Raw genomic sequence first — 21,872 nt, 5'->3', positions numbered from 1 at the left:
TTGTCACCACTGGAATCAAAGAATGCACACGGAACTAAACCCCTCTGACTCTTATTGGAGGAGTTGGGAAGTTCTGTTGGATGGATCATGATATGAGGACGCTGAGGGATTGGGGAGGACTTTGGGCATGAGGGCATCTGGAGAACAGAGACCGGGGAAGGAGTGAGAGAGAAGTCAGTAGGTCTCTAGAGGACATAGTATGCAGGCCCAGTGTGGGGTTGCTAAGGTGAGATGTCCCTAGCAGAAGTAGGCATTGGGATATGATAACGGGGAAGGGGTAGGAAAGAAATCTGTGGTTATTGATGATTATTTTAGGTCCTGTGGCTGAGACCCCTCTGTGCTGCTCTGTTACATGATGTGCTTCTTGAGGGCCAATCTATCTCTTAGAGTGTCCACTCCTCGGCATGGCTCACTAAATGCTTAGTTGAATTGGATTAACATGTAGAAGTTGAAAATGGAGGCAAGTGGGGAGGAGACAGGATTTTGTTAATAGAACAATATTTAGAATTTAAAATTTCAGATGGAAACTTTGGGTCCAGAATATATTTTGCTGTTTGTTTCCTCCATCATTCCACGAGTGTTAGTCATTTAACTGTGTACCAGATACTGTCCAAGGCTTGGAGATAAAAATAACATTGGACATACGGTTTTCATGGAACTTACATTCTAATAGGGAGCACAGACAATTTAATGTAAATAAGGTAATCCAGATGGATGCTATGAAGAGTTCAAGTCAGTCACACTCTAGGAGACTCTGAGTAGGGTATGGGCTGTGTAGTCGTGGAGCCACCTTCTGGGTAGCAGTAGCTTCTCATTCCATATGACTGTTCTTCTGAGTAAGTCTGGACAAATGAGATCTCTGATAATTCAAGTCACTTAATCAAAAGTAGTATGTAAATCATTTTTCCTTAGCCCTCATCTGGTGATTTTCTGCATCATGTCTCAATTGCCTATAAACTGTTCCTTGTTAGGAGCAGATAAATGCCTACAGGACTTGGGAACTTTTGAGAGCTTAGAACGAACTGAATTTGCTTGAAAGGACAGGTGGGAACTTTGCTGTAGAAATAAAATCATGTAGCTAATTAGAAGTCTGTTCATTTCTCATACATTTTCAAGTATGGGATAATAGAATATTTCTAAATGCCAAAAAGATTCTATAAACCTTCTTCGTTATTTTTAGATTGGGGGACAGATTAGAAGAGAAGGATCTGGTTCTTGTAAAACTTTTGCTGATGATCTTAAAAGCAGCTTTGAGTGCATATTGTCTGTAGTGAAGAGAGCCTGGAGAAGCTGTGGTATACCCAAAAGGAGGCTCTTTCTAACCTGTAGCGTCCCCTGTAGATGTCACTATGATTTTGTTTTCTTCAATGTGTTTTACCAGAAAGACTTGAGAGCCTCAAGCCCCCCCCCCAAAAAAAAAGACATGAAGGAACTTGATGGGTAGATGATTCATTTCCTCATTGTAAAGAATGTTTCTTTCATCCTTTATTAGGCCACAAGAATTCTTCCACTGTTAGCCATCCTAGACTGTGTTGAGAAGGTCCCACCACAAAAAAAAAAAAAAAAAAAAAAGGTCCCACCAATTCTGGTGGCTTGTAGTCAGAGCAGTGTGGATCTTCTGCCTGCCTTGGAGAAAGTCATGAGGGTTCCTCTCAGGTCATCCAGGGGATCGAAACTTCAGGTTTCTTCTAAATGTTTGCTACCATTGTACCTGTTACTTTTCAGTTTGTGATTTGCTCAAAAACAAAAATCTCTAGTTTCTTTTTCTTTTTTTTTCTACCCTGTCTCTTCACTTCTATTTTTCTCAGATAACTCCTTGTAAGTCTGGAGACAACCACCTACTCGTGATGTAGTTAAAGCTTGGTTGTAGCAAACAAAAGTGTTGGTAAACCTGTTTCTGGTTGAATCTGTGCTTTAGAGCAGCTGCTATACCTTGGGCAAGTCTTTGATCCTCTCTCTAAGAAATGAGAGTATTAATTAGATAATTAAGTCTTTGCTGGCCCCCCAAAGGCTCATGTACTGGTAATAGGAATTGTCTTTGAAGAAATGCTTATTAAATGCCTGACTTACATGTGCAAGGGTCTCTGATAGATGCACCCAGACAGGACCACCTGACCTCAAGGAGAGACACCCTATTGGCAGTGATGGACTTGGATGCCTAGAACCTAGTGCTGGGTAGGATGTGGGAATTTCCATGTTGGAGTGTGCAGAAAGGTGGAAGCACAGAGAAGTATGACAAAACATAGATGTGAGATAGTAAATAAACTTGTTTGGGGTCATACCAGTGGTAAGTGAATCAAAGCTTCCAACCCAAGAATAGCTGCCAAGTGACATTGCACAGGGTCCCCAGATACAATATTGTGTGATGAACTACTGAGGTGTGGGGAGTGTGGGACATGTTCAGGGAGCAGCCTGGCTGTAAATGGAGGCAGTCATGGTAGGTTCTTAGGGATCTGTATGCAGCACAAGTGCTGCCCCTGCCTTCTTATGTTCATTGTGCACATTTCACATAGCACTGTCTTCCCAGGAGCTGAAATGAAACGTTAAACTCCATTTTAACACATTTTCTAATCCATACACTTGAGGGTGGTAGGTGCTGAGGCTAGAGTGGTAAAATGGAGATCCTAGATATTTCAGTGCACACACCAAGGAGTTTGAGCTCTCCCTCCATCTGTCTTGGGCAGGGAAGTACCATGATCAGTTCTTTAGAATTCAGATAAAGAGTGGTCTTCACCTTGGTGGAATAGCAGTTACACAGTGCAGGGTCTTTAGTGGTATGATCTTAGTCCTGGAAAATGTTTGTAGTGACCCTGGTTTGGTTCAGTTAGGTAAAACCAGAGTTTAATAAATCTAGCTGAGAGGTGGAAGCATGCTTGGCATTCTCCAGAATTCCTCCATCTTCCTTGTAGGAATAAAGTTAAAAAAATTAAATAACTTTCCCATGAAGCCCCGAAAGAATTTTGTTTTAAAAACCATATGCTTCCTTCCAAGATTAAATTGGCATATACCTTTTCCTGATAAGGATGTAATTTCTAACATATAAATAGTGACATTGAATATGAGACTGTTGCATCAATTTTAAATCTATGTAGGGCATTTTGAATACCATCTCGATTTTTTACCCATTATCTATTCTAAAAATACGTGAATGGGCTCCTCCTTAACAGTGAAATTTTACATTCTTTTATTCCCCTTCTTTAACTTCTGTAGTAATTTTTCTTCAATCTACTTCCCTGTAGACTTTATTATTAATATAAAGCATTTCCTGGAGTGCCTGGGTGGCTCAGTTGGTTAAGCGTCCGACTCTTGGTTTCAGTCCAGATTGTGATCTCAGGGTCCTGGGATTGAGCATCTCATTGGGTTCATTGTCAAAGTCTGCTACAGTTTCTCTCTCTCAAATTAAAATAAATCTCTAAAAGGAAAAGAAAGCATTTCCTGCTTGGGAGTTCATGTCATATCACCCCTTCGCTGTGCCCTGCACCAAAAAGTATGTGTGTCAAAAGACATGTACATATTGTTATTTCCATTAGCAATAAAGTTCTAAGTGTTAAAAGAGAAATTCTCTCCAGTTATGTTATAATAATTATTAGGGTACAGTTGATCAAAACAAGATATTATAAATGTTGATAAAATTTAACTTTTTGTTTAATATTTATTGGAAATAAGATGGATTCAGTGTTTTAGACACATTAATTCTTGGATAAACATTACTTATTGTTAGAATGAGGCCATGTTCTGCATCAATTTTTGTTCTTATTTTTCATGTATTTGTAGATATTAGCACTCAGAAACCTTTGTTTGCATGAATAAGCAGATGGGAATAATAGTTTTGACACCGTGTCACTCAGTAATTTGAATTCCCTCCATAAGAGTGCCAAAAATATAATTGATCATCAGACTTGGTTTGTAATAATCTATCAGATGATACCTCCATCAGATCCTCCTTCAATTTTGTTGAAGGCAAAGAACTGGAAAGTACCTGACTTGCATAAGACTTTCTTATCCTGACCTTAGAGTTAGTCACTGTGTCAACAGCAAATCAGGGTTTTGAATCCATCCTTTGTTTGGTGCCCTGGAGTTTCTGCACCAGGGGCAGTGCTGCTGCATAGCATTCCAGGTGGGAGAATGCTGTGCTGTGTGGGGAGGTGAAAGAAGGCACCTTCCTCACAGGAATTACTCTCAGGGAGGTGAATGTTATCAGGTGAATTTAGGAAAGAAAACCTATGAAAGTGGAAGGTTTGGAAATGAATTCCCTTAGAACCATGTGGGTCTGCTTCATGTCTGCACACCCTAGTTTATAGACTCTGAACCTACAAATCTTGCCTACCAGGCCCAGTCCTAGGCACTGGGAAAGTCCAGGGAAAGTCAGGCCCCATAGGATCTGGGCTGAGTGTGGGGAGAGGGCTGGCCAGCCTGGGAGCTTGGCAGACATCTTCTAGGGTACAAGTGGGCCAGCCGTGGGCCACAACCCAGGATGTGTGGTGCTATAGCAATAGAGTGATGAATAAATCACTGTCCTTGCCCTCTGGGAGTTTATAATCTTGGCTTGTATCAAAAAACAAAACAGAACAGCACCCTCCAAACCAACAAAAAAGCAAAGCCTTCTGTGACCTTGTTACTTAACATGCTAATAAAGGATGTATATTTACATTTTTTTAATGTTTTGATAAGTAGATTTCAGTATGCCTGGTTTTATTTGTTATCCCATATATTTTATTTTAGGCATTTAAAATCTTTTTTTTAGAAGAGGTTAGGCTTTTCCAGACTGCCAGAAGCGCCCATGGCACAAAAAAAGTGAGGAACCCTCTTCTGAGTACTGGCCTCTTCCAAATACCACAGACAGACCAAATACCAAGGAGTCCCAGATGACAGTCAATGAAGTGGTTTCATGGAAGGATGCTGCATAGAGCGGATGCTTGGTATAGTACTGTGTTGTGCAACATTACAAGCTTGGGCATAGACAGTAGGGATAGGAATTTAAAATGTTGCAGTAGGTGCACCTGGCTGGCTCAGTTGGTGGAGCGTATGACTTTTGATCTCAAGGTTGTGAGTTCAAGGCCAGCGTTACTTAAAACACAGTATGTTAGATTGTCAGACCTCAGATGTATCATCAGGCATTATCTCAAGGATATTAGTATCTGCTGTAACCAGTTTACAGTCAGACATTAGGGAATCACCCAAACACACACACACACACACACACACACACACACACACACGCCAGAGTGAGTGGAAGGAGAAAACTTTGGTTATCTCCAGAATGCATTTCACACAATTGAGAATGTTCTTGGTTTTGTTATTAAGTAATGTAGACCTGTGGCTTTCCAGCTAATCTTTGCTTTTTTTCTTTAAAGTCTCCTCCAAGATCATTACTTTCTTCCTGGTGCTTTCTTAGGCAGTTGATTTGCTCCATGCACAGGTCCCTGCACTTGAAGCTGTAGAGCAGCATTTAGATCAGTTTTCTCACATGCTGCTGACTTTATCTCATTTACAATATCACATTTCTGTTGCCATACACTGTGTGATCTGGGCCTCCCCACAGCTTTTTAACAATTAGTAATTGAGCAGGAAGTGTGTTTTTATTACAGTGGCCTTTTGATTGTGATTTTACAATCATGTAGTGTTTAGCAGAGAGCAGAGGTGGGGAAGTGGCTCTCTGAAACACATTTTTGACAGAGAGAAGTCTGTTGTTTCAGCCACTTGGCTATCTGTCAGCGGTTCTCAGGTTCTCAGACTTCCCCCGTGTGTTGGTTGCCTGGCAACCCAGGGCTGGAGCAATCAAACCGTGGCCAGTGCTTTTCCAAGCCCAGATCGGGAGATGATTTATTGGTGGAACTGTGAGCATGGTAAACCCACGCCTCAGAAATGGGCCTTTTTTTTTTTTCTTTTTTAAACCAGGAGTTTATACAAACCACATCAAGAAAAAAGAAAATCAGTTGGAGGGTTTTGTTGCAAATTTTTTAAAGAATAAAAATTAGGGCCTATAATGTGCTTGTTGTTATGTATCTCTCTGTACATGTGTAGATTAATATTTTTACTTAGTTGGATCATTACTCTTAAATATTTATTTATTTATTTATTTATTTATTATTTATTTATTTATTTTTACTGGAACACTCAACATCTTAAAAGTTAGTGCCATTTATTTATTTATTAAATTAGGATCCTTGAGATGCAGTCTCTCCCTGAGAAACTCAGCCCAGGCCATCTTAGTGGCTTACTTGAGGTGTCATCTATGAAGCCTTGATAGAATCATACATAGAACTATAGCCTTACTTTCCTGATGCCTATTTCTGTTCTAGATTTGATGCAGTAATCATAAAGTACTGATTGCTTTTCCATTTTTCAAAATTAGCTGAAAAATCCAAAGATCTTGTCTTACTATATGCTGTGTTAATAGGTACTTAAATAGGCCTTCCTCTTTGTATGTGTCTGCATCCATGTGTGACGGGAGAGCTGTCATTTTAGGACAAGTTAATTCTGAACTTCCAGATTCTTCTCACTTTCTGCTTCCGCCTACACTGCCTTTTTTTGTGCCCCTCCCTCATTTATAATTATAACCTTTTAACTGTGAAAATTATCCCATATTGATTTATTTTTGCTGTAAAAGTAAATTTTAAAGTTCTTTTTGAGGTTTCTCCTTTCTAGAGCCTCAAATACGCTTAATATTGCAGGTGGAGATGAAGAAGAATTCATTTTGGGAGGTATTCTGTATAGGGTAGAAGGGTCTCAGCCTGACTTAGCTGGCTGAGCATTTCTTAAGCATTTCTTTTTATAAAATTTTAAGGAACCTGAGCATTTCTTTTTGTAAAATTTTCAGGACGCACTTTGGGACTCAAACTCCACTCTGCATTCAGCCCAGTGCATCCAACTGTGTATGTAAATGTGCTATTAGTATGTTTGTATTCCTTATAAATATACAGATCTAATCTGTTTGTGTAATTTACACACAGCTGTTTCATGCTCCCTTAATACCAATATTTTCGTGCAAGAGTGAGGTATCATGGGAGCACTATTGTTGCAAACAAAAGCCACCAGAGCAGCCTTGTGGTGGGGCCCATTACCAGGCCCTAATGTGGGATCCTCCCTTGAGGGACTCTCTGTGGTTGCCATCCTGCTTGGCGATGGCAGGAGACCAAAAGGGATGCCTGTTAATAGAAAACAATAACCACTGGCTAGACAGAGATCTGCCTTATGACCAAGGTTTGCCTTTTGTAATTGAAATACACTCCTCTTCCCTCCCCCCACTCCCCTACATTTTCTAAAGGAATAATTGATCTCCCTCCCCTTTTGGAGATTTTTTAAAGTAAACAAGTTCAATGGGGAGCCCTGGCCCTTGTAATGTCATGATGGGAAAACAGTCCAGGAGCCCCTTCTGTGACAAGAATTGAAGAGAGCCCCTGCTGGTCAGGGCCTTGGTTTCCCCTGTTTTGGAAGACGAGCAGATCATAACAGCTTCTGGATTTGGTTGAGTTCTTCAGGAAGACAGATTTCACTTAATTTGAAATAACAAGCCTTTATTAATTGTGTTTCATTTAGGATTGCATATATATTATTGTCCATAATTCTGACAGTATATGTATTTCTACCTCCCAAATAGAAAACTTTCAGTGTTTTGAGTGTTTTAATGTTTTACAAAAAAGAAGTAAGGATCATTCTAAACCTATGCCGATATAGTACCCAATAGCCACATGGGGCTATTGAGCACCTGAAATGTGCTAGTCCAAGTTGAGATTTGCTGTAAGTGTAAAATATACACTGGATTTTGCATACTGAGTAAGATAAAGAGAATGTAAAACATTTCATTAATATTTTTATATTGATTATGTGTTGGAAATGATAATATTTTGGATATATCAAGTTAAAATGTATTACTAAAATTAATTTTACCTGTTTCTTTCTAAAATATGACTACTAGAAAATTAAAGTTACCTATTTGGCTCACAATTTGACTCACATTCAGTTTCTATTGGGCATCCACAAATCTAGACTCTTTTAGTTATAATTTTTGCAAAATGATTTCTTACTAAAGATTTCTACTTCTTTTTTCCTTTGTAACTTATAGACAAGCCACATTTCTTTTTTGAGTTTCCTCTTCCTTCCTCCTGTGCTGAGCTCTACTTTTTTTAATGACTTATTTATGAGCCACTTTACAGAGACATTTATGTGGAAATTTTATGGTGATATTGCAGGGAGAGAAGGAGCCTCTGATGCCCATTTGGGTTCTGTTATTAGTGTTGGGTTATTTTTAATTTGGGCATAGCTGGGCAGCCATAATTGGCAAGAGGTATTTAGCTGGCGGTGTTTCTACATCTGTTAATGCTGCTGCCTAACTAGCCAGTTCTCCTTTGACTTGAAAGTGCATTGAAGCATTCTAATATTCACCCAGTAGCAGTGCTTTGTTAGGCCTGAAATAATGAAAGGACTTCCACATACTCAATGTAGTGATCTAGACTCAGAGGAGCATATGGACAAAGCTATATAGTCTGGCTCAGTGGTCTTTGCTAGTGGGCCCAGTTGCTATGTAAACCATCCAACATGAGGTCATTTTCTCATGGGACATGTGGTCTTTGAATGAAGGAATACTGATTCCACTTTGACATTTGACATTTGAGATCACCTGGGAAGGATTTAACCAACACAGGTGTGTTGATAATCATTGGCTTCACTCTGGGTGCTGAACTGGCATCACAGGATGGGATGGTGTGGTTTCTGTAGTGGTACCTGCACATTTGAACATACAGGAAAGTTGGTGTCAAATCATTTTGTAGGTAGTAATTAGAGAGTTGGAAACAGTGAACACTGACAAGAAGCATTGAGTCAAGCTGGAGAGCAAATGGCTGGTAAGTCAAATAGTATTGTGGGAAGACCAAACCAGCTCACCTGCAGATAACATTCATTTATTAATTCAATCAGTGGTTGTGGATCACCTGCTATTTGTGTCAGGTGCTGTTCTAGTTGCCAGGGACATAGTAGTGAACAAATTTTCTCACATATTCAGTATCTTATATACCATGTCATGTCATATCACATGATAATAAGTGCTATGTGTTAAATCAGAGTAAGATTATACAGCGTGATAAGGCATGCAGATTGTCTTAGGAAGTCTAATGGAAAATTGTCTACTGGTTCACTTAATTAATAGTTGACTAACATGGAGGTTAAAGTTTTTTGTGGTTTTGTAGTGAATCTTGTAGTGATTTCCTATTCCTGCATAACAAATTACCCCAACAATAAAAATCACCTCAACTTAAGACAGCAGTAATCATTTATTATCTGTCACAGTTTCTGTGGGATCAAAGTTTAGGAATGGCTCATCTGTGTGGTTCTGGCTTGGGGGCTTTCATGAGATTGCAGTTAGATGGTAGATGGGGTTGGAGTCATCTTGAAGTTTGCTTGACTCACAAGTCTGGGCAAGAAAGCTTCCTTCCAACTCTGACATTCTCTTCTGCTATTCTTACAGATGTGACAGGGAGTGAGGGCTGACTTGACAGCTGCCCAGCTTTTGTAGATGTTTCTGGGGCATGTGAGCAGGAGTCAGCTGGGGAAGTAGGGGTCTCCTGGACTCCTCTTGCTGGCTTCAAATGACTTTGGGCCTGGCACTTCAGTCCCCTTAGTGTTCTGTTTCTGTAGCTAATTTTGTGGGGGCAGGGACATATAAAACAGGGATTGGAACCACGAGCTGTCCATGATCATGATACTGGTGAATGAAGGAAGGTAGAAGAATCAGGGCAGGATCATGTTAGATCTACCTTCCCCCATTCTCATTCTTGTACTCTTTGGGTCTTTGGAAGATTAAAAAGGAAAGGAAAGGAACAAGAAAGAGAATGCCTCTGCAACAGCTAAGCAGCTGCCATATTTGATCCTAGAGAGGACTTCTCTTAGACATGGACATGCTCGGATGTGGGTTTTTGATGTAAGTACTGTCAAATCAATACGGCACAAGGCAGGGAAACAGATCTTTTTGTTGTTAAAACTAGTATTTATTTATTTATGAGAGAGCAAGCATGCGCACATATATGGGGAGGAGCAGAGGAAGAGAATCTTCAAGCAGACTCTCCACTGAGCACAGAACTGGATCTCACGACCCTAAGATCATGACCTGAGCTGAAACCAAGAGTCTGGTGCTTAACCAAATGAGCCACCCAGGCGCCGCTAAAACTACAATTTATTTAATATAAAGATATCTTTGACTAATCTTCTGAATGTCCAAGTAAGACAGTTGAGAAGACATGTCCTGCATTAACGGAGTCTTATTTGGAGAGTATAGCCATCCTCTTATTTCTGTATAGGAGACAGGCTACCTATCTCACTGTGGCCCTCAGAGGAAGAGAACTAGAGGCACTGACTATAGAGACTTTACGAGTGGCAGAAGGCCCAAAGGCTCCTCTTACACAGGAATGCTCGGAAGCCTTGAGAGAGAGTTGGTGACCTTCACAAGCAATAAAGTTACCGAGTGGCAGAGCTATGTACTCTAAGCTAAGTTGTTTTGTGAGAAAATGTTTAACACAGCATATGCATATAATCTCAGACAAGTGCTTTTGCCTCAAAAAGCAAGTATGTATATGTAACATTTCTTTTAGAGGTTTAAGTTACAATACTCTTTAATTCCTCTGGCATAAGTAGGTACAATAGAATGTTTTCTGCATCTAGATTCTAAGCAATTAATCCAGTTTTGAAACCTTATTTACTCCTCCACTCTTCCTGCTTAGTATGGATTCGGGCAGGATACTTAATTTACCTGACCCCTCGGCTGCGTCATCTCTAGAGTGGCCCCAGTGACACCTGTTGAGGAGAATGTGGTCTGGGGCACATCAGTGTCCACATTGAGATTGTGATGTCCTGAGTCTTTGGAAGATGTTACTCTGAATAGAAAGTGTAGGTGCAAGCCTGAAATGGGGAAAAATGTCAGATGTAGAGAGAGATTTGAGAATCATCATGAAAATGTGATTATTGTTTTACATTGGCTATTTTTAAACTATACAGCTGACCTTGAACAACACAGGTTTGAAATTCACTTACACGTGGGCTTTTTCAATAAGTAGAGTACTATAAATGTATTTTTTTCCTTATCATTTTCTTTTTTTCTTTCTTATGATTTTCTTTTCTTTCCTTTTTTTTAAAAAAAAGATTTTTTTAAAAAGATTTTATTTATGTGAGAGAGAGAGCAAGTACAGCTGGGGGAAGGGCAGAGGGAGAAGGAAAAGCAGACTCACTCCTCGCTGAGCAGGGATCTCCCCTCCCCAGATCATGACGTGAGCCAAAGGTAGACACTTAACCAACTGAGCCACCCAGGTGCCCCCTTATGATTTCCTTAATAACATTTGCTTTCCTCTATCTTACTTTATTATAAGAATACAGTAAATAGTATGGGTAACATACAAAATATGTGTTAATTGACTGTTATTGGTAAGGCTTCTGGTCAACAGTAGACTATTAGTACTTAAGTTTTGGGGGAGTCAGGAGTTATACGTGGATTTTCAACTGCTGGGGAGCGTTCAACTGCCCTAACCCCCACATTGTTCAAGGGTCAACTGTAACTAGTTTTGTTTTTTTTCTTAAGATTTTATTTATTTATTCATGTGCAACACAGAGACAGAGAGGGGCAGAGACACAGGCAGAGGGAGAAGCAGGCTCCATGAGGGAGCCCGACATGGGACTCGATCCCAGGTCTCCAGGATCACGCCCTGGGCTGCAGGCGGTGCCAAACGGCTGCACCACCAGGGCTGCCCAGCTGTTTAGTTTAATGAAATTATAAGCTATCCTTGAATAATGCTAGTAAGTTCAAAGTGTACTTCCAAAGTGGAATCAGAAATCAGGAGCACATCCTAGAGCCCTTAGAAATGCCCACCCTGGCATGCTGGCATGTCTCCTCCCAGACAAATTGATTGTGATGTTATTTACTGCAAAAGTAGTGCCTTACTTTAGGTCACTATTTCATCAATATGTTAATAAATATTTAAAACCAAAAACCAAATGATGCTTGGCAAAGCATTATTAGTAGTATGTCTGCAGCAGGAAATGTGTTTTAGATACGAGGTGGTAGAAATCTATAACATACAGGATCATATGGACGAAGTGTAGTAGGTTCTCATCTTGCGGTTGGTCAGCAAGAGCCATTGATGAACTGGTAGGGTATCATGTAATACACGTTTGGAAAGGCTTTTGTTTCTTTTGCTTGCCATCAGCGTTCTCTTCTTTCATCCTACCCTGCCATTTACACAGGACCACCTTTAGGACACCTCTTTGATTCTCTTTTGCTGCTTTATACCTACAGAAGGGCCGTGGACAGACTCCTCTTATTTCCTCCCTGGCATAGGGACTTAGATGTTTGGATCTCTGGTGAGGGAAACTGTAGTTTGCTTACTTGCAGATCTGCCTGCTCTTTGGTCCCCTGAGAATCAGTAAGTTATTAACATAAAATTTTGTGCAGAAAACAGGGTAGAGCAGAAGGAGCCATTTTCACAGTGGGAATCATTTTAATACCTACAGTGTTTTCCAAACAGTTATGTAAGAGGACTGAGTAGAAATGGCTTCTCCGAAATCCTGGTGAGTCTCTGACTGTGATACACTAGTTAAAATTCACCAGAGGGAGTTAATTTTGAAAGCTCTCAGCCAGGGGTTAATGCAGAGTTATCTTTTAGCCATTCTTGTAGCATAGCCCGCTCTTCCTGCTTCTTTGCTGCAGACACAGGTCAGAGCCAGCACATGAGATGAGCCATGTTGGGAGTTTCACATGTAGACGAGAGAGATGAGCACACCTTGTCCTTTGGAAGATTTACTCCAGTCCAGTAACACTGCTGTGCGCTATCCAATTTGATATGCAGAATCATGGTTTTGAGATAGGTAGGACAAGTATTATAAGGCCAATTTAAAAGGTGAACAAATTGAGGCAAAAATAAGTTACAACAATATAGTCTATACTTGTCCATTTATAGATTAAGGGGGGAAACATTTAAATGTTTACATACAAATACAGGCCACAGATAGTTGTCACATCCCTGACCAGCACCCTGTGCTTGACTCCATTCTTATGATCTCACCCCATCCCTGAGGTTCCCCAGTTGTTCACATATGTCGCCCCTGACACTCCCACCCTGGTTCAAGGATTTGCTGACATGTAGTTAGTTTTCCCATCTGTGAAATGGAGATGCTAGCAGCCCCTGCCTCATAAAGCCACGGTGGCACTTAGATAGGTCCACACAGCAGGAGCACTTGAGACAGTGCCTGGCATGTGGTAGGAGCACTCAGTGGAGCCGTTTTTATTTTCATGTAGGGTGGTATTTCCCTACTGTTCTCCTGTCATGGACACATGACAATGAAGCTGCTTGCCCTGGCCCCTGCCACTCCAAGGATGGCAAGGGTCAACATCTGGGAAGGCCAGTGCACAGGGCTCAGGAGGCTTGGATGTAGGACAGGTGCGGCAAGGGCATGAGGAACTTTCGAACATATTACTTCATTGTAAGAGAATGTTATTGCATATGGGCCCAATTATGCTTATTCTTATTAATTATATCCTGTTAATCAAATTTTCCTGTATGGAACAGAGGAGGAGACTAGATCCTAGGACTTTGGAGTTTAGGTCTCCTACTCTTTCATTCTACTAAGAATAGAAGTGTAAAGTTTTGCCTTGCAGATTCTATTAAAACCCAAGTTTTACAGTGAGTGTTATGTTCAGGTAACTCACTTTTTAAAAGCCAGGACTTAAATGGTCTCTACTAGGAACTAGGTGACTTCTGATGGTGATATAAAGTTTCAGCATAGTAACAGAAAACTATTAGCAATTTGTCTATAAATTGGAGTATAATTATGTAATGGAATAGAGGTGCCAATTATCACTACAATGAAGGTCATATAAATTAATCAAATTAACATGTTGTATACCTTAAATGTATACAGTGTTGCATGTTAAAATGTTTCTTTTTTTTTTCTTTAAGATTGTATTTATTTGAGAGAGAGAGAGAACACCAAGATCAGGGAGGAGGGGCAGAGGGAGAGGGAGAAGCAGATGCTCAGCTGAGCAGGGAGCCCAATGTGGGGCTCAGTCCCAGGACCCTGAGATCATGACCTGAACTGAAGGCAGATACTTAACCAATTGAGCTACCTAGGGGCCCCTCAAAATATATTTCAATACATAAATAAACCTGGAGCACTATTACAAGCTAAGTTGTAAAACAAAGCAGAGGACAGTCTCCTTGCCATAAATAAATTTATATTTATATTTGGATCTCATCTGGCTTTGGAGTTCAAAAATAGAAAAGGACTTGTTTTGTGCTCCTGGGGAACACACAGGTTGATTGGAAACTAACAGCTCCAGAGAAACAAGTGCCAATACCCCAAGACCCTGAGCTCATACATTTGAGCGTAGCCGGATGGCAAGCCTCTGGGGAGTATCAAAAGCAGGGCTGCTAAGCACCAGGAGCCGTGACTGAGCCAAAGTAACTGCCTCTTAAATGAACAGTCTTCTTTCTCCTTCACCCCCAGCATCCTAGCATTCTAATATCTGTGCACTGCCAGGGACAGAAAAGCTAATGGGCATAGAAATAATTCATGAAGGCTTGAATTTCAGCACTGGACATGCTGAATTTCAGTTCAACTACTAGAAGGCTATTAAGAAACAGACTGTGTCTATGAATTTTCATTTAGGAGTGTATAGTATCTGTTTTTAAGTCAATAGTGTTAATTATTAAATTAAAGCTTGAAAACCTTCAGGGTCCTCATTTGAAGAGAGATGAATTAATAGAGGGAAGGAGTCTAAGGCCTCAGAAACCCACTTAACATACTGACCTATTCTCATCATTGACTGCTCTGAGTGGGTTGGCTTTGTTTCGATTTTAAAGGCTACTCTACATTTCTGGTAAACCACAAGGTAAAGGCTGGTCTCTGAGAAGCAGATGTTTTGCCAGTTTTGAGGCCTTGTGGCTTTCCATAGAGAAGTAACAGTACAGGCCACATGAAGCTTTTACTTCCTTTTTTTTTTTTTTTTTTTTTTTTAAGTGGGGCCAATGGTACTTTTGCACTTGATAACACAGTCATTGATGCACATTGACGTGGTGGTCTGTGTTTACTACCAGATGTTGAACTTATATTTCTGGAAGTAGTTAGTTTGAAATGTGTATGAGACATTCAAGCAGGTGTTCCCGCTAGACCTGGACCATAGATTTTTTTTTTTTAATTTTTATTTATTTATGATAGGCACACAGTGAGAGAGAGAAAGAGAGAGAGAGGCAGAGACACAGGCAGAGGGAGAAGCAGGCTCCATGCACCGGGAGCCCGATGTGGGATTCGATCCTGGATCTCCAGGATCGCGCCCTGGGCCAAAGGCAGGCGCTAAACCGCTGCGCCACCCAGGGATCCCTGGACTATAGATTTAGCTTTTAGAAATAGTAGGGAGAATCTTGGGTGATACTGAAAGCCAGAGGAGCAGTGATCACATTGGGAGGGGGGTTTGGAAAGCAGAAAGCCTAGAACAAAGCCGTGGAAAGAGCCCTAACATTTAAAAGTTGAGTGAAAAATCAAGCCAGGTGATAGGAGGAAAACCAGGAGAATTTGGTGCCGTGGAGCCAAGGTCAACTCTGTTGTTAGGTTTCAGGACAGATCCTTTGACTTTTACCAGTCTCTTTCCACCTTGACCACTCAAGCCCAGGCCTTGTCATCTCATGGTTTGTTTCACTTCTGCATCCAAAACTGAGGAGCTCTGACTGCCTAATGCTATCGGGAAACAAAGTGATAGAAGATACAGTTCTTGTCTTTTCAGGGCTCACAGATTCTATGTGTAAGTGAGGCCTTATACAAATAAACAAATGCCATGTGATTGGGGCAGAATGGTCAGAGAAGTTTTGCCAAAGGGGGTGGGGGTTGAGCTTGGGTTTGAGGTAAACTGAGAGTATCTTGGGTTGTCTGTGGAAATAGTAGAAAAGATGCCCCAGTGTCTAGAGTTCAACAGAAGGTGCAGTGGGCCAGTTGCCATTACTGGATATCTGGTTGGAAAGGTAGGCAGAGACAAGATCCTAGAGGGTCTTTGAATTAAGACATAACGGGTGTAAATACCATTCTAAAGAGGTCAAGGAGCTATTCCTAAGTCGGGGCTGGGAGCAAGACAGTATGGGACTCACAATGACATGTGTGGTTTGAAGAATTCATTAGTAGAAGCTTATACATGACCAGATGTGGGGGATGAGCTATTAGCCTAACTAGTAGGAGAGAGAGATCAGGGCTTGGCCTGGGACTAGCACTGGAATGGGTAAGACAGGAAGGCTTTGAAAGATCTTTCTTAGGGAAGAATGCTGAGGACTTGGTGACATGATGTTGAGGCCAGCAGGAAAGCGCAGTCGCAGGTAATGGTACCATGACCAAAAGCGGCAACCTCTGTAGACTCTTATCTCCATGTCCACTGCAGGACATGGAGTTTGGATCCTGCTTTGCATTCTGCCCTTGCCCTGAAGAGTTAGGTGACCTTGATCTGGTTCCTTAACCATCTGTGTCTCAGCTTCCTTGTTTGGAAAATGTAGATAGTAATAGTACTTCCTCCAAGGTTGTGCAGGTTTTAAATTAATATACGTGAGGCTCCTAGCATATAGCAGGCATATTTAATAACCACTAGTTAAATGCATAATATTTGGTGATTACATCATTTCAAGTAGGAGAACCAGGACTTGAATTCAAGTGTGCCCAAATCTATCACATTACCCTGATGTTTCAGATTTGGCCTCTCAGCTGCTGCCTTCATTGTGCCAGTCTCTCCTGGTGAGCCTGTTGTGTGTCCTTTGGCACAAGCTTATATTCGGATTGCATAGTCCTGGCATTCCACGATCTGACTCATGCTAGATCACCCACCTCAACTTTGTATAGCCTCTCTCCTATAACCCACTTCCATTCTCCACCTCTGTGTTTCATGGAAGGCCTTCCCACCCCCCTCCACCTCTGCAAATGCTGTTGGTTCTTTGTGGTCTGACCCATCTTGCTGCCTTGGTGAAGGTATCCTGGACTACTATGCCATCCCTCTTCCTGGTCCCCCTGCTGCATTGATGAGTTACACTTCACTACTTTATTCTTAGCTGAATGAAGTCTCAGATTGTTCTATAATGACTTCACACACATTTATCTTACCTGCTAAAAATGAATCATAGTTTTAATAAAGGGTCCATGGCTGCCCCCTTAAGAAAAAGAAATCCCTCCCAGTGCTAGATGCCCAGTAAATACTTAAAGAGTGGGTTAAGAAGCATTCATTCTTCCCCCAAGTGCTAACACCTGAAAATCAGCACAACAGGAGAAGAAAAAAAAAAAAAAAAAAAAGCATTCATTCTTATGGCTGAGGTGGAGTTCTGGCCGTTCTCTTCTCACACCTCGGTTTGTTACCTCACCAGCCTCCTTACCTAATCTCTGCATTACAGCCAGTTTGTCCCTTATCCATGACATAGGCCAACCACACTGCCACTGGAGCAGCCCTTACCCAATCTTTCCATGGACCACTCATGCTTTAACTTCTCTTGTGGCTTACAGTTACTACCATGACTCTTCAGCCTGGGTTAAAGACTCTTCTGCAACCTGATCCTCTCCTGCCTCTTCTGTCTTATCTGCTGGCACTCCATTCTGTATACCCTGTCCTCCTTGCAGTTCCCAGAATGTTCTGTATGCCCTTACTGGCTGACTCCTGTGTTGGAAACCCTGCTGGAGCCCACCTGGCAGGCTTGTTCTTCCTTGTCACTTCCTCCAAGACATCAGCAGAGTAAATTGCTTCCTTCTCCTAGTCTGACTCATAGCCCTTTGTCCCTCTACTGCTTTTCCGAGGGCCAGGAAATTGATCCCTTCACCTGCCTGCCTGCCTGCCTGCCAGACTGGAGGGCCTTGAGGGCAGGGAAGTCTCATTGCCTTCCAGCATCCCCAGAGGGTACGCTCTGCACAGAGCTCAGGATGCATGTTGATCATTCAAGTCAGAAAGGTCACTCTTCACAGTAAAGGAGAGCTTCTTTCTTGTGCCTTGACAGATTTTTCCTTTGAACTATTCGAATTATATTGGAAACTGACAATGATGAGTCATATCTTAGAAAGGGGGTGAGATCTGAAAATGCAGAGCCTCCAGGAATGGAGTAGGAGGTTGCAGATCGGTCTTGCAGGCCAAGTCTGGCTCTTCACTGAATTTGCCGGACTGGTCTTAAACACCGGGAGTGGGAGGGACTCTTCTCCCGGTGGGCAGGTGATTTATTGGCTGGGAAGCTTCCGCGGTGATTTAGTTGTGAAACGGCGCCCTGCGAGGTGCAGGCTAATGCCTGGGCCGGGTGGAGCTGCCGCCCACAATCCCGGCCGGAAGGGACCGCGAGGGTCTTAGGGGCCAGCCCCCCATTTCGCAGTCCAGGGGCGGTAGGCATGCGGCTGTCGCGCTGCTGACTCTGCCGGCCCAGAAGGAGGACTGGAGCCGGAGCGGCCTGAGGAGGGTCCCGAGTGGCGGCCCGGCCCCGGCCCCACGGGTGCCCTCTGCTCACGCTTGCCGTGGTAGGGAGGAAGTTTCTGCGCTTTGCTGCCTGGATTTACTCCTGCTGTTCAGAGGGAGGACACCGAGATAAACAGCGCCGGGGTCCCGGAGGCGCTGGCCGCGGGGCCGTGGAGCCGCGGAGCCGCGGGCTGGGCGCTGGGGGCCGGGGGCCGGGAGCCGGGGGCCGGGCGGGGACGGAGCGCGGGGCCGACGGGCGGCGAGGCGATCCAGGCCGCCTTTTGCAGCCGCCCGCGGCCGCGCCGGGCTCTGCGCGCCGCGCTCCAGCCTCCTCCCCCGGCAGCGGTGGCGGCCCCAGCCCCGCGCCCCCCGCGCCCCGCGCCGCGCGGCCCCGCCGCGGTCACACGCCGAGCCGCCCCGGCCGCCTCCGCCCTGCGCTTTGTGGAGCCGGAGCCCTGGCCGGAGCCCTGGCCGGAGCCCTAGCCGAGTGACAGGCGCGGCCTCTCGCCGCCCGGACCCGAGGACGGCCGGCGCGGCGTACCTGTGGCTGCGGAAGTGTGGCGGGGGTCGGCCGCGCGGGACCAGGCCCGGGGCTCCGAGGTGGGGGCCGGGGGCCGGGGGCCGGGGAGCTGGAGCTGCCCCCCACGGGGCCGGGGCGGGGTTGCGGGGGGCGGGGGAATGGGACAAAGTGAAAGTCTCCAGACTGCTGGGGGGTGGCTGTGGTGCAGGGCGTGGGGAAGGAGGAAGGGGGCGCGAAGGATGATTCGGTGCCTCCGAGGGGCTCTTCGTGAAGGCGATGGCGGGGCCGCCCGCGGGGGGTGCCGGCTCCCAGTGGGCTTCCGCGGTATCGGTGGCTCCTTGACCACGTCCTCAGATTAACCAAAGGGTCTCTTATCCCCTCCTGAGTGACCTTTTGGAGAAGAGTCTCCAGGTTTGATTATCCCCCCTCTGCTCAACACTCTGGGAAGCTTCGTTCTCAGGTGGAAAGCAGTTGTGCTGTGTTATTGAAAGCAGGAACATATTTGTTTCTACCTTCCTGGACTGATGTGGAGACCGTGGCACAGAGGGCACACGTTGCTTCTTAGCCTCAGACCCAGGATATCCTCCCCCCAAACCTGTGTGGTGTGTGCCATCAGGGTTCCGACAAAGGCTCTCCGGGGCCTGCCCTGGCCCGAGGGGCCCAGTGGTGCTGCTGAAATGGTCTCCCAGCCTCGTCAGTATTCCCCAGCTCAGACTTTTTTGCGGTGGTTATTCTGCTGATTGCAGATATCTTTGCTTTGCTGACATCCTGTTTTGTTTTTGGTTTTTACATCCCATTTGTTGTTTCTTTTTATCACAGAAACGCTTCGTTAAGGGGCTCAGGCAGTACGGCAAGAACTTCTTCAGAATTAGAAAGGAACTGCTTCCCAATAAGGAAACCGTGAGTACAATTGGACTTTATGTAACTTGATTTTTTTTTTTTTTTTCCCTCTTTGCCCCTGCTGCTTCTCCGCATTTGATCTTATGAAATGGTTTCCTTTAACCCTGTGCTGTGCTCAGTCTCTGGCTGGTCCTTAGGATCTTCTTCATTTTACTTCCTTTACTTTTAGTTTTAGCTCCTGATTTTAGATAGTGAAGTGACAGATTGTGCTTACCCCCACCAAGATGATGGACTTCCCTTTTAAAAACAGAAAGGTCTTTGACAACAGAGAGTTTGTTGTCTAGGGTGTTGAACCATTAACATTTAATTGTAAATACAGTGGCTGAAATAGGAAATGTCATTTACCACCAATTTGATTTGGTTATTGACAGAAATCATCAACCAAACAATAGAATGAAGAGATCTGTGGCTTGCTATACTTTGAATTCTATGGAGACTTTTTCTTTAATGTTGCTTATATTTTGAAGAGTAGTTTTAACTCTGATTTCCCAGCCTTAAAAGTTTGGACTTTCAGAGCACCTGGCTGAGTCAGTCGGTAAGAGCGTGCGACTCTTGATCTCAGGGTTGTGAATTCGAGCCCCACACTGGGTTTAGAGATTACTTAAGTAAATAATGTTAAATAAAAATTTCTACTTTTCATTGGACAGATACACAGAGATTCTTAATAATTGCTTAAATGAGCCTTTTGCAAATTCCTTTGATATTTCACAAAGCCAAGAGTCCCATCTCTTGCTAAACTTGGGGTAGGAGAGTTTGCTAAGCAAAGTTCAGAGTGAGGTTATAGGAAGAGAATGCTAGCAGGAGATTCAGTCTCTTTTAACTGAATTCCCTCCAGGTGGAATTGGAGGGGGCTGGGGAATTCTTTTTTTGGCTAAGCCAGGGAATGGGGAGGCTGGGAGTGGAGTGGGACCAGGCAAGTCCCAGTGTCTGTGGCCTCCACAGAGCCAAGTTACCGGAAGTGCTTCTCAGGCCTTGGGGATGGAGGGTGAATATTTAGACCTTGAGCTGCTTTCATTCCACCCCCGCCCTCCCTGAGTGGAAGGAGGAAAAGACAGATGGAGAATATCCATTATGGAAAGGGCTGGGTTGTTTTGGTTTGATTTGGTTTTTAGTTTTCTAATTGAGTGTTGTTGATTGATTTCCTCTTATTCAGTTTGGTTTCTTTTATTCTGAGTTTTATTCTTTTTTTCTTTAGTAAACTGTTTCTAGACACTTTATCTGTGTGGTACCTTGTGTGAGCAGCAGTAACTCATAGTAGGGAAGAAAGGTTCTGAGATTTCAAGTATTGGCTTATATAAATCGGTTTGCATCAACCACTCATACTTACCATACTTACATTGAACTTTTAATATTTATTATACATCTAAATATGTGAGAGGGGTCATTTTGAGAACGGTTTAAAAAGAGAGGGAATTGTTTATAGACATTAAACCGAAATATATGTTGTAACTGATCTATGTAACCATTTTTTTTTTTTTTCCTTTTTGGTCTTCCCAGAACAGTTTAGAAAGAGGTATTTAATGTGACACAGTGAAGGAAATACCTTTAAGTTTTCTGTGAATTTCAATTATTTGAAGTTTGATATGTACTTTTCTGAAACTAAAATGTTTTACCCAAGTGTAGGAATTTTGGCTTGGCCAAATTAGAGTGAAAATGAGATCCATGAATAGGTGTGGTCTGATGTGATAGGCCAGATTATAATCTCTCAGCTCCAGTTTTATCTCTCCCTGTGCTCTGCTAGAAGTTGCAAACCATGAAGAATTTGATACAAGATATGATTTGACAATTATTTTATTTCTGTTTTAAAAAATAAATTTATAATAGTAAGATTAAACATCAAATCTGAAAACTGCCGTCCAGCATTTGGGAAACACCAGACAATTTTATCTGGCGTTTTATCTCTTTAGAGATATCACAGTAGCTGTGATTGTGGATCTGAATAACTTTTAGCCTAGGTAAGGATCTTCCACTCCTTTTTATTTATTTATTTTTTTTCTTGCTCTTGGCTGTCCCTTATACTTA

The 21,872-nt window shown here is 42.9% G+C and overlaps 1 protein-coding gene across 7 annotated transcripts in view; it reads left to right on the top strand.

Annotated features, from left to right (window-relative positions):
* The window catches only part of RERE (arginine-glutamic acid dipeptide repeats), a 409,781-nt gene that overhangs the window by 334,021 nt on the left and 53,888 nt on the right, over window positions 1-21,872 (top strand). For all 7 annotated transcript variants that reach the window (XM_038537878.1, XM_038537881.1, XM_038537876.1 and 4 more), the window contains one exon: window positions 19,770-19,850. In XM_038537878.1, coding sequence (XP_038393806.1) covers window positions 19,770-19,850 — 81 coding nt within the window. The remainder of the gene's footprint in view (window positions 1-19,769; window positions 19,851-21,872) is intronic.

Source organism: Canis lupus, chromosome 5 (assembly GCF_011100685.1).
Source record: "Canis lupus familiaris isolate Mischka breed German Shepherd chromosome 5, alternate assembly UU_Cfam_GSD_1.0, whole genome shotgun sequence".
Taxonomy (NCBI): Eukaryota; Metazoa; Chordata; class Mammalia; order Carnivora; family Canidae; genus Canis; species Canis lupus.
Note: the sequence above shows the minus strand (reverse complement) of the source record. Positions and strands in the feature narration are given on the sequence as shown.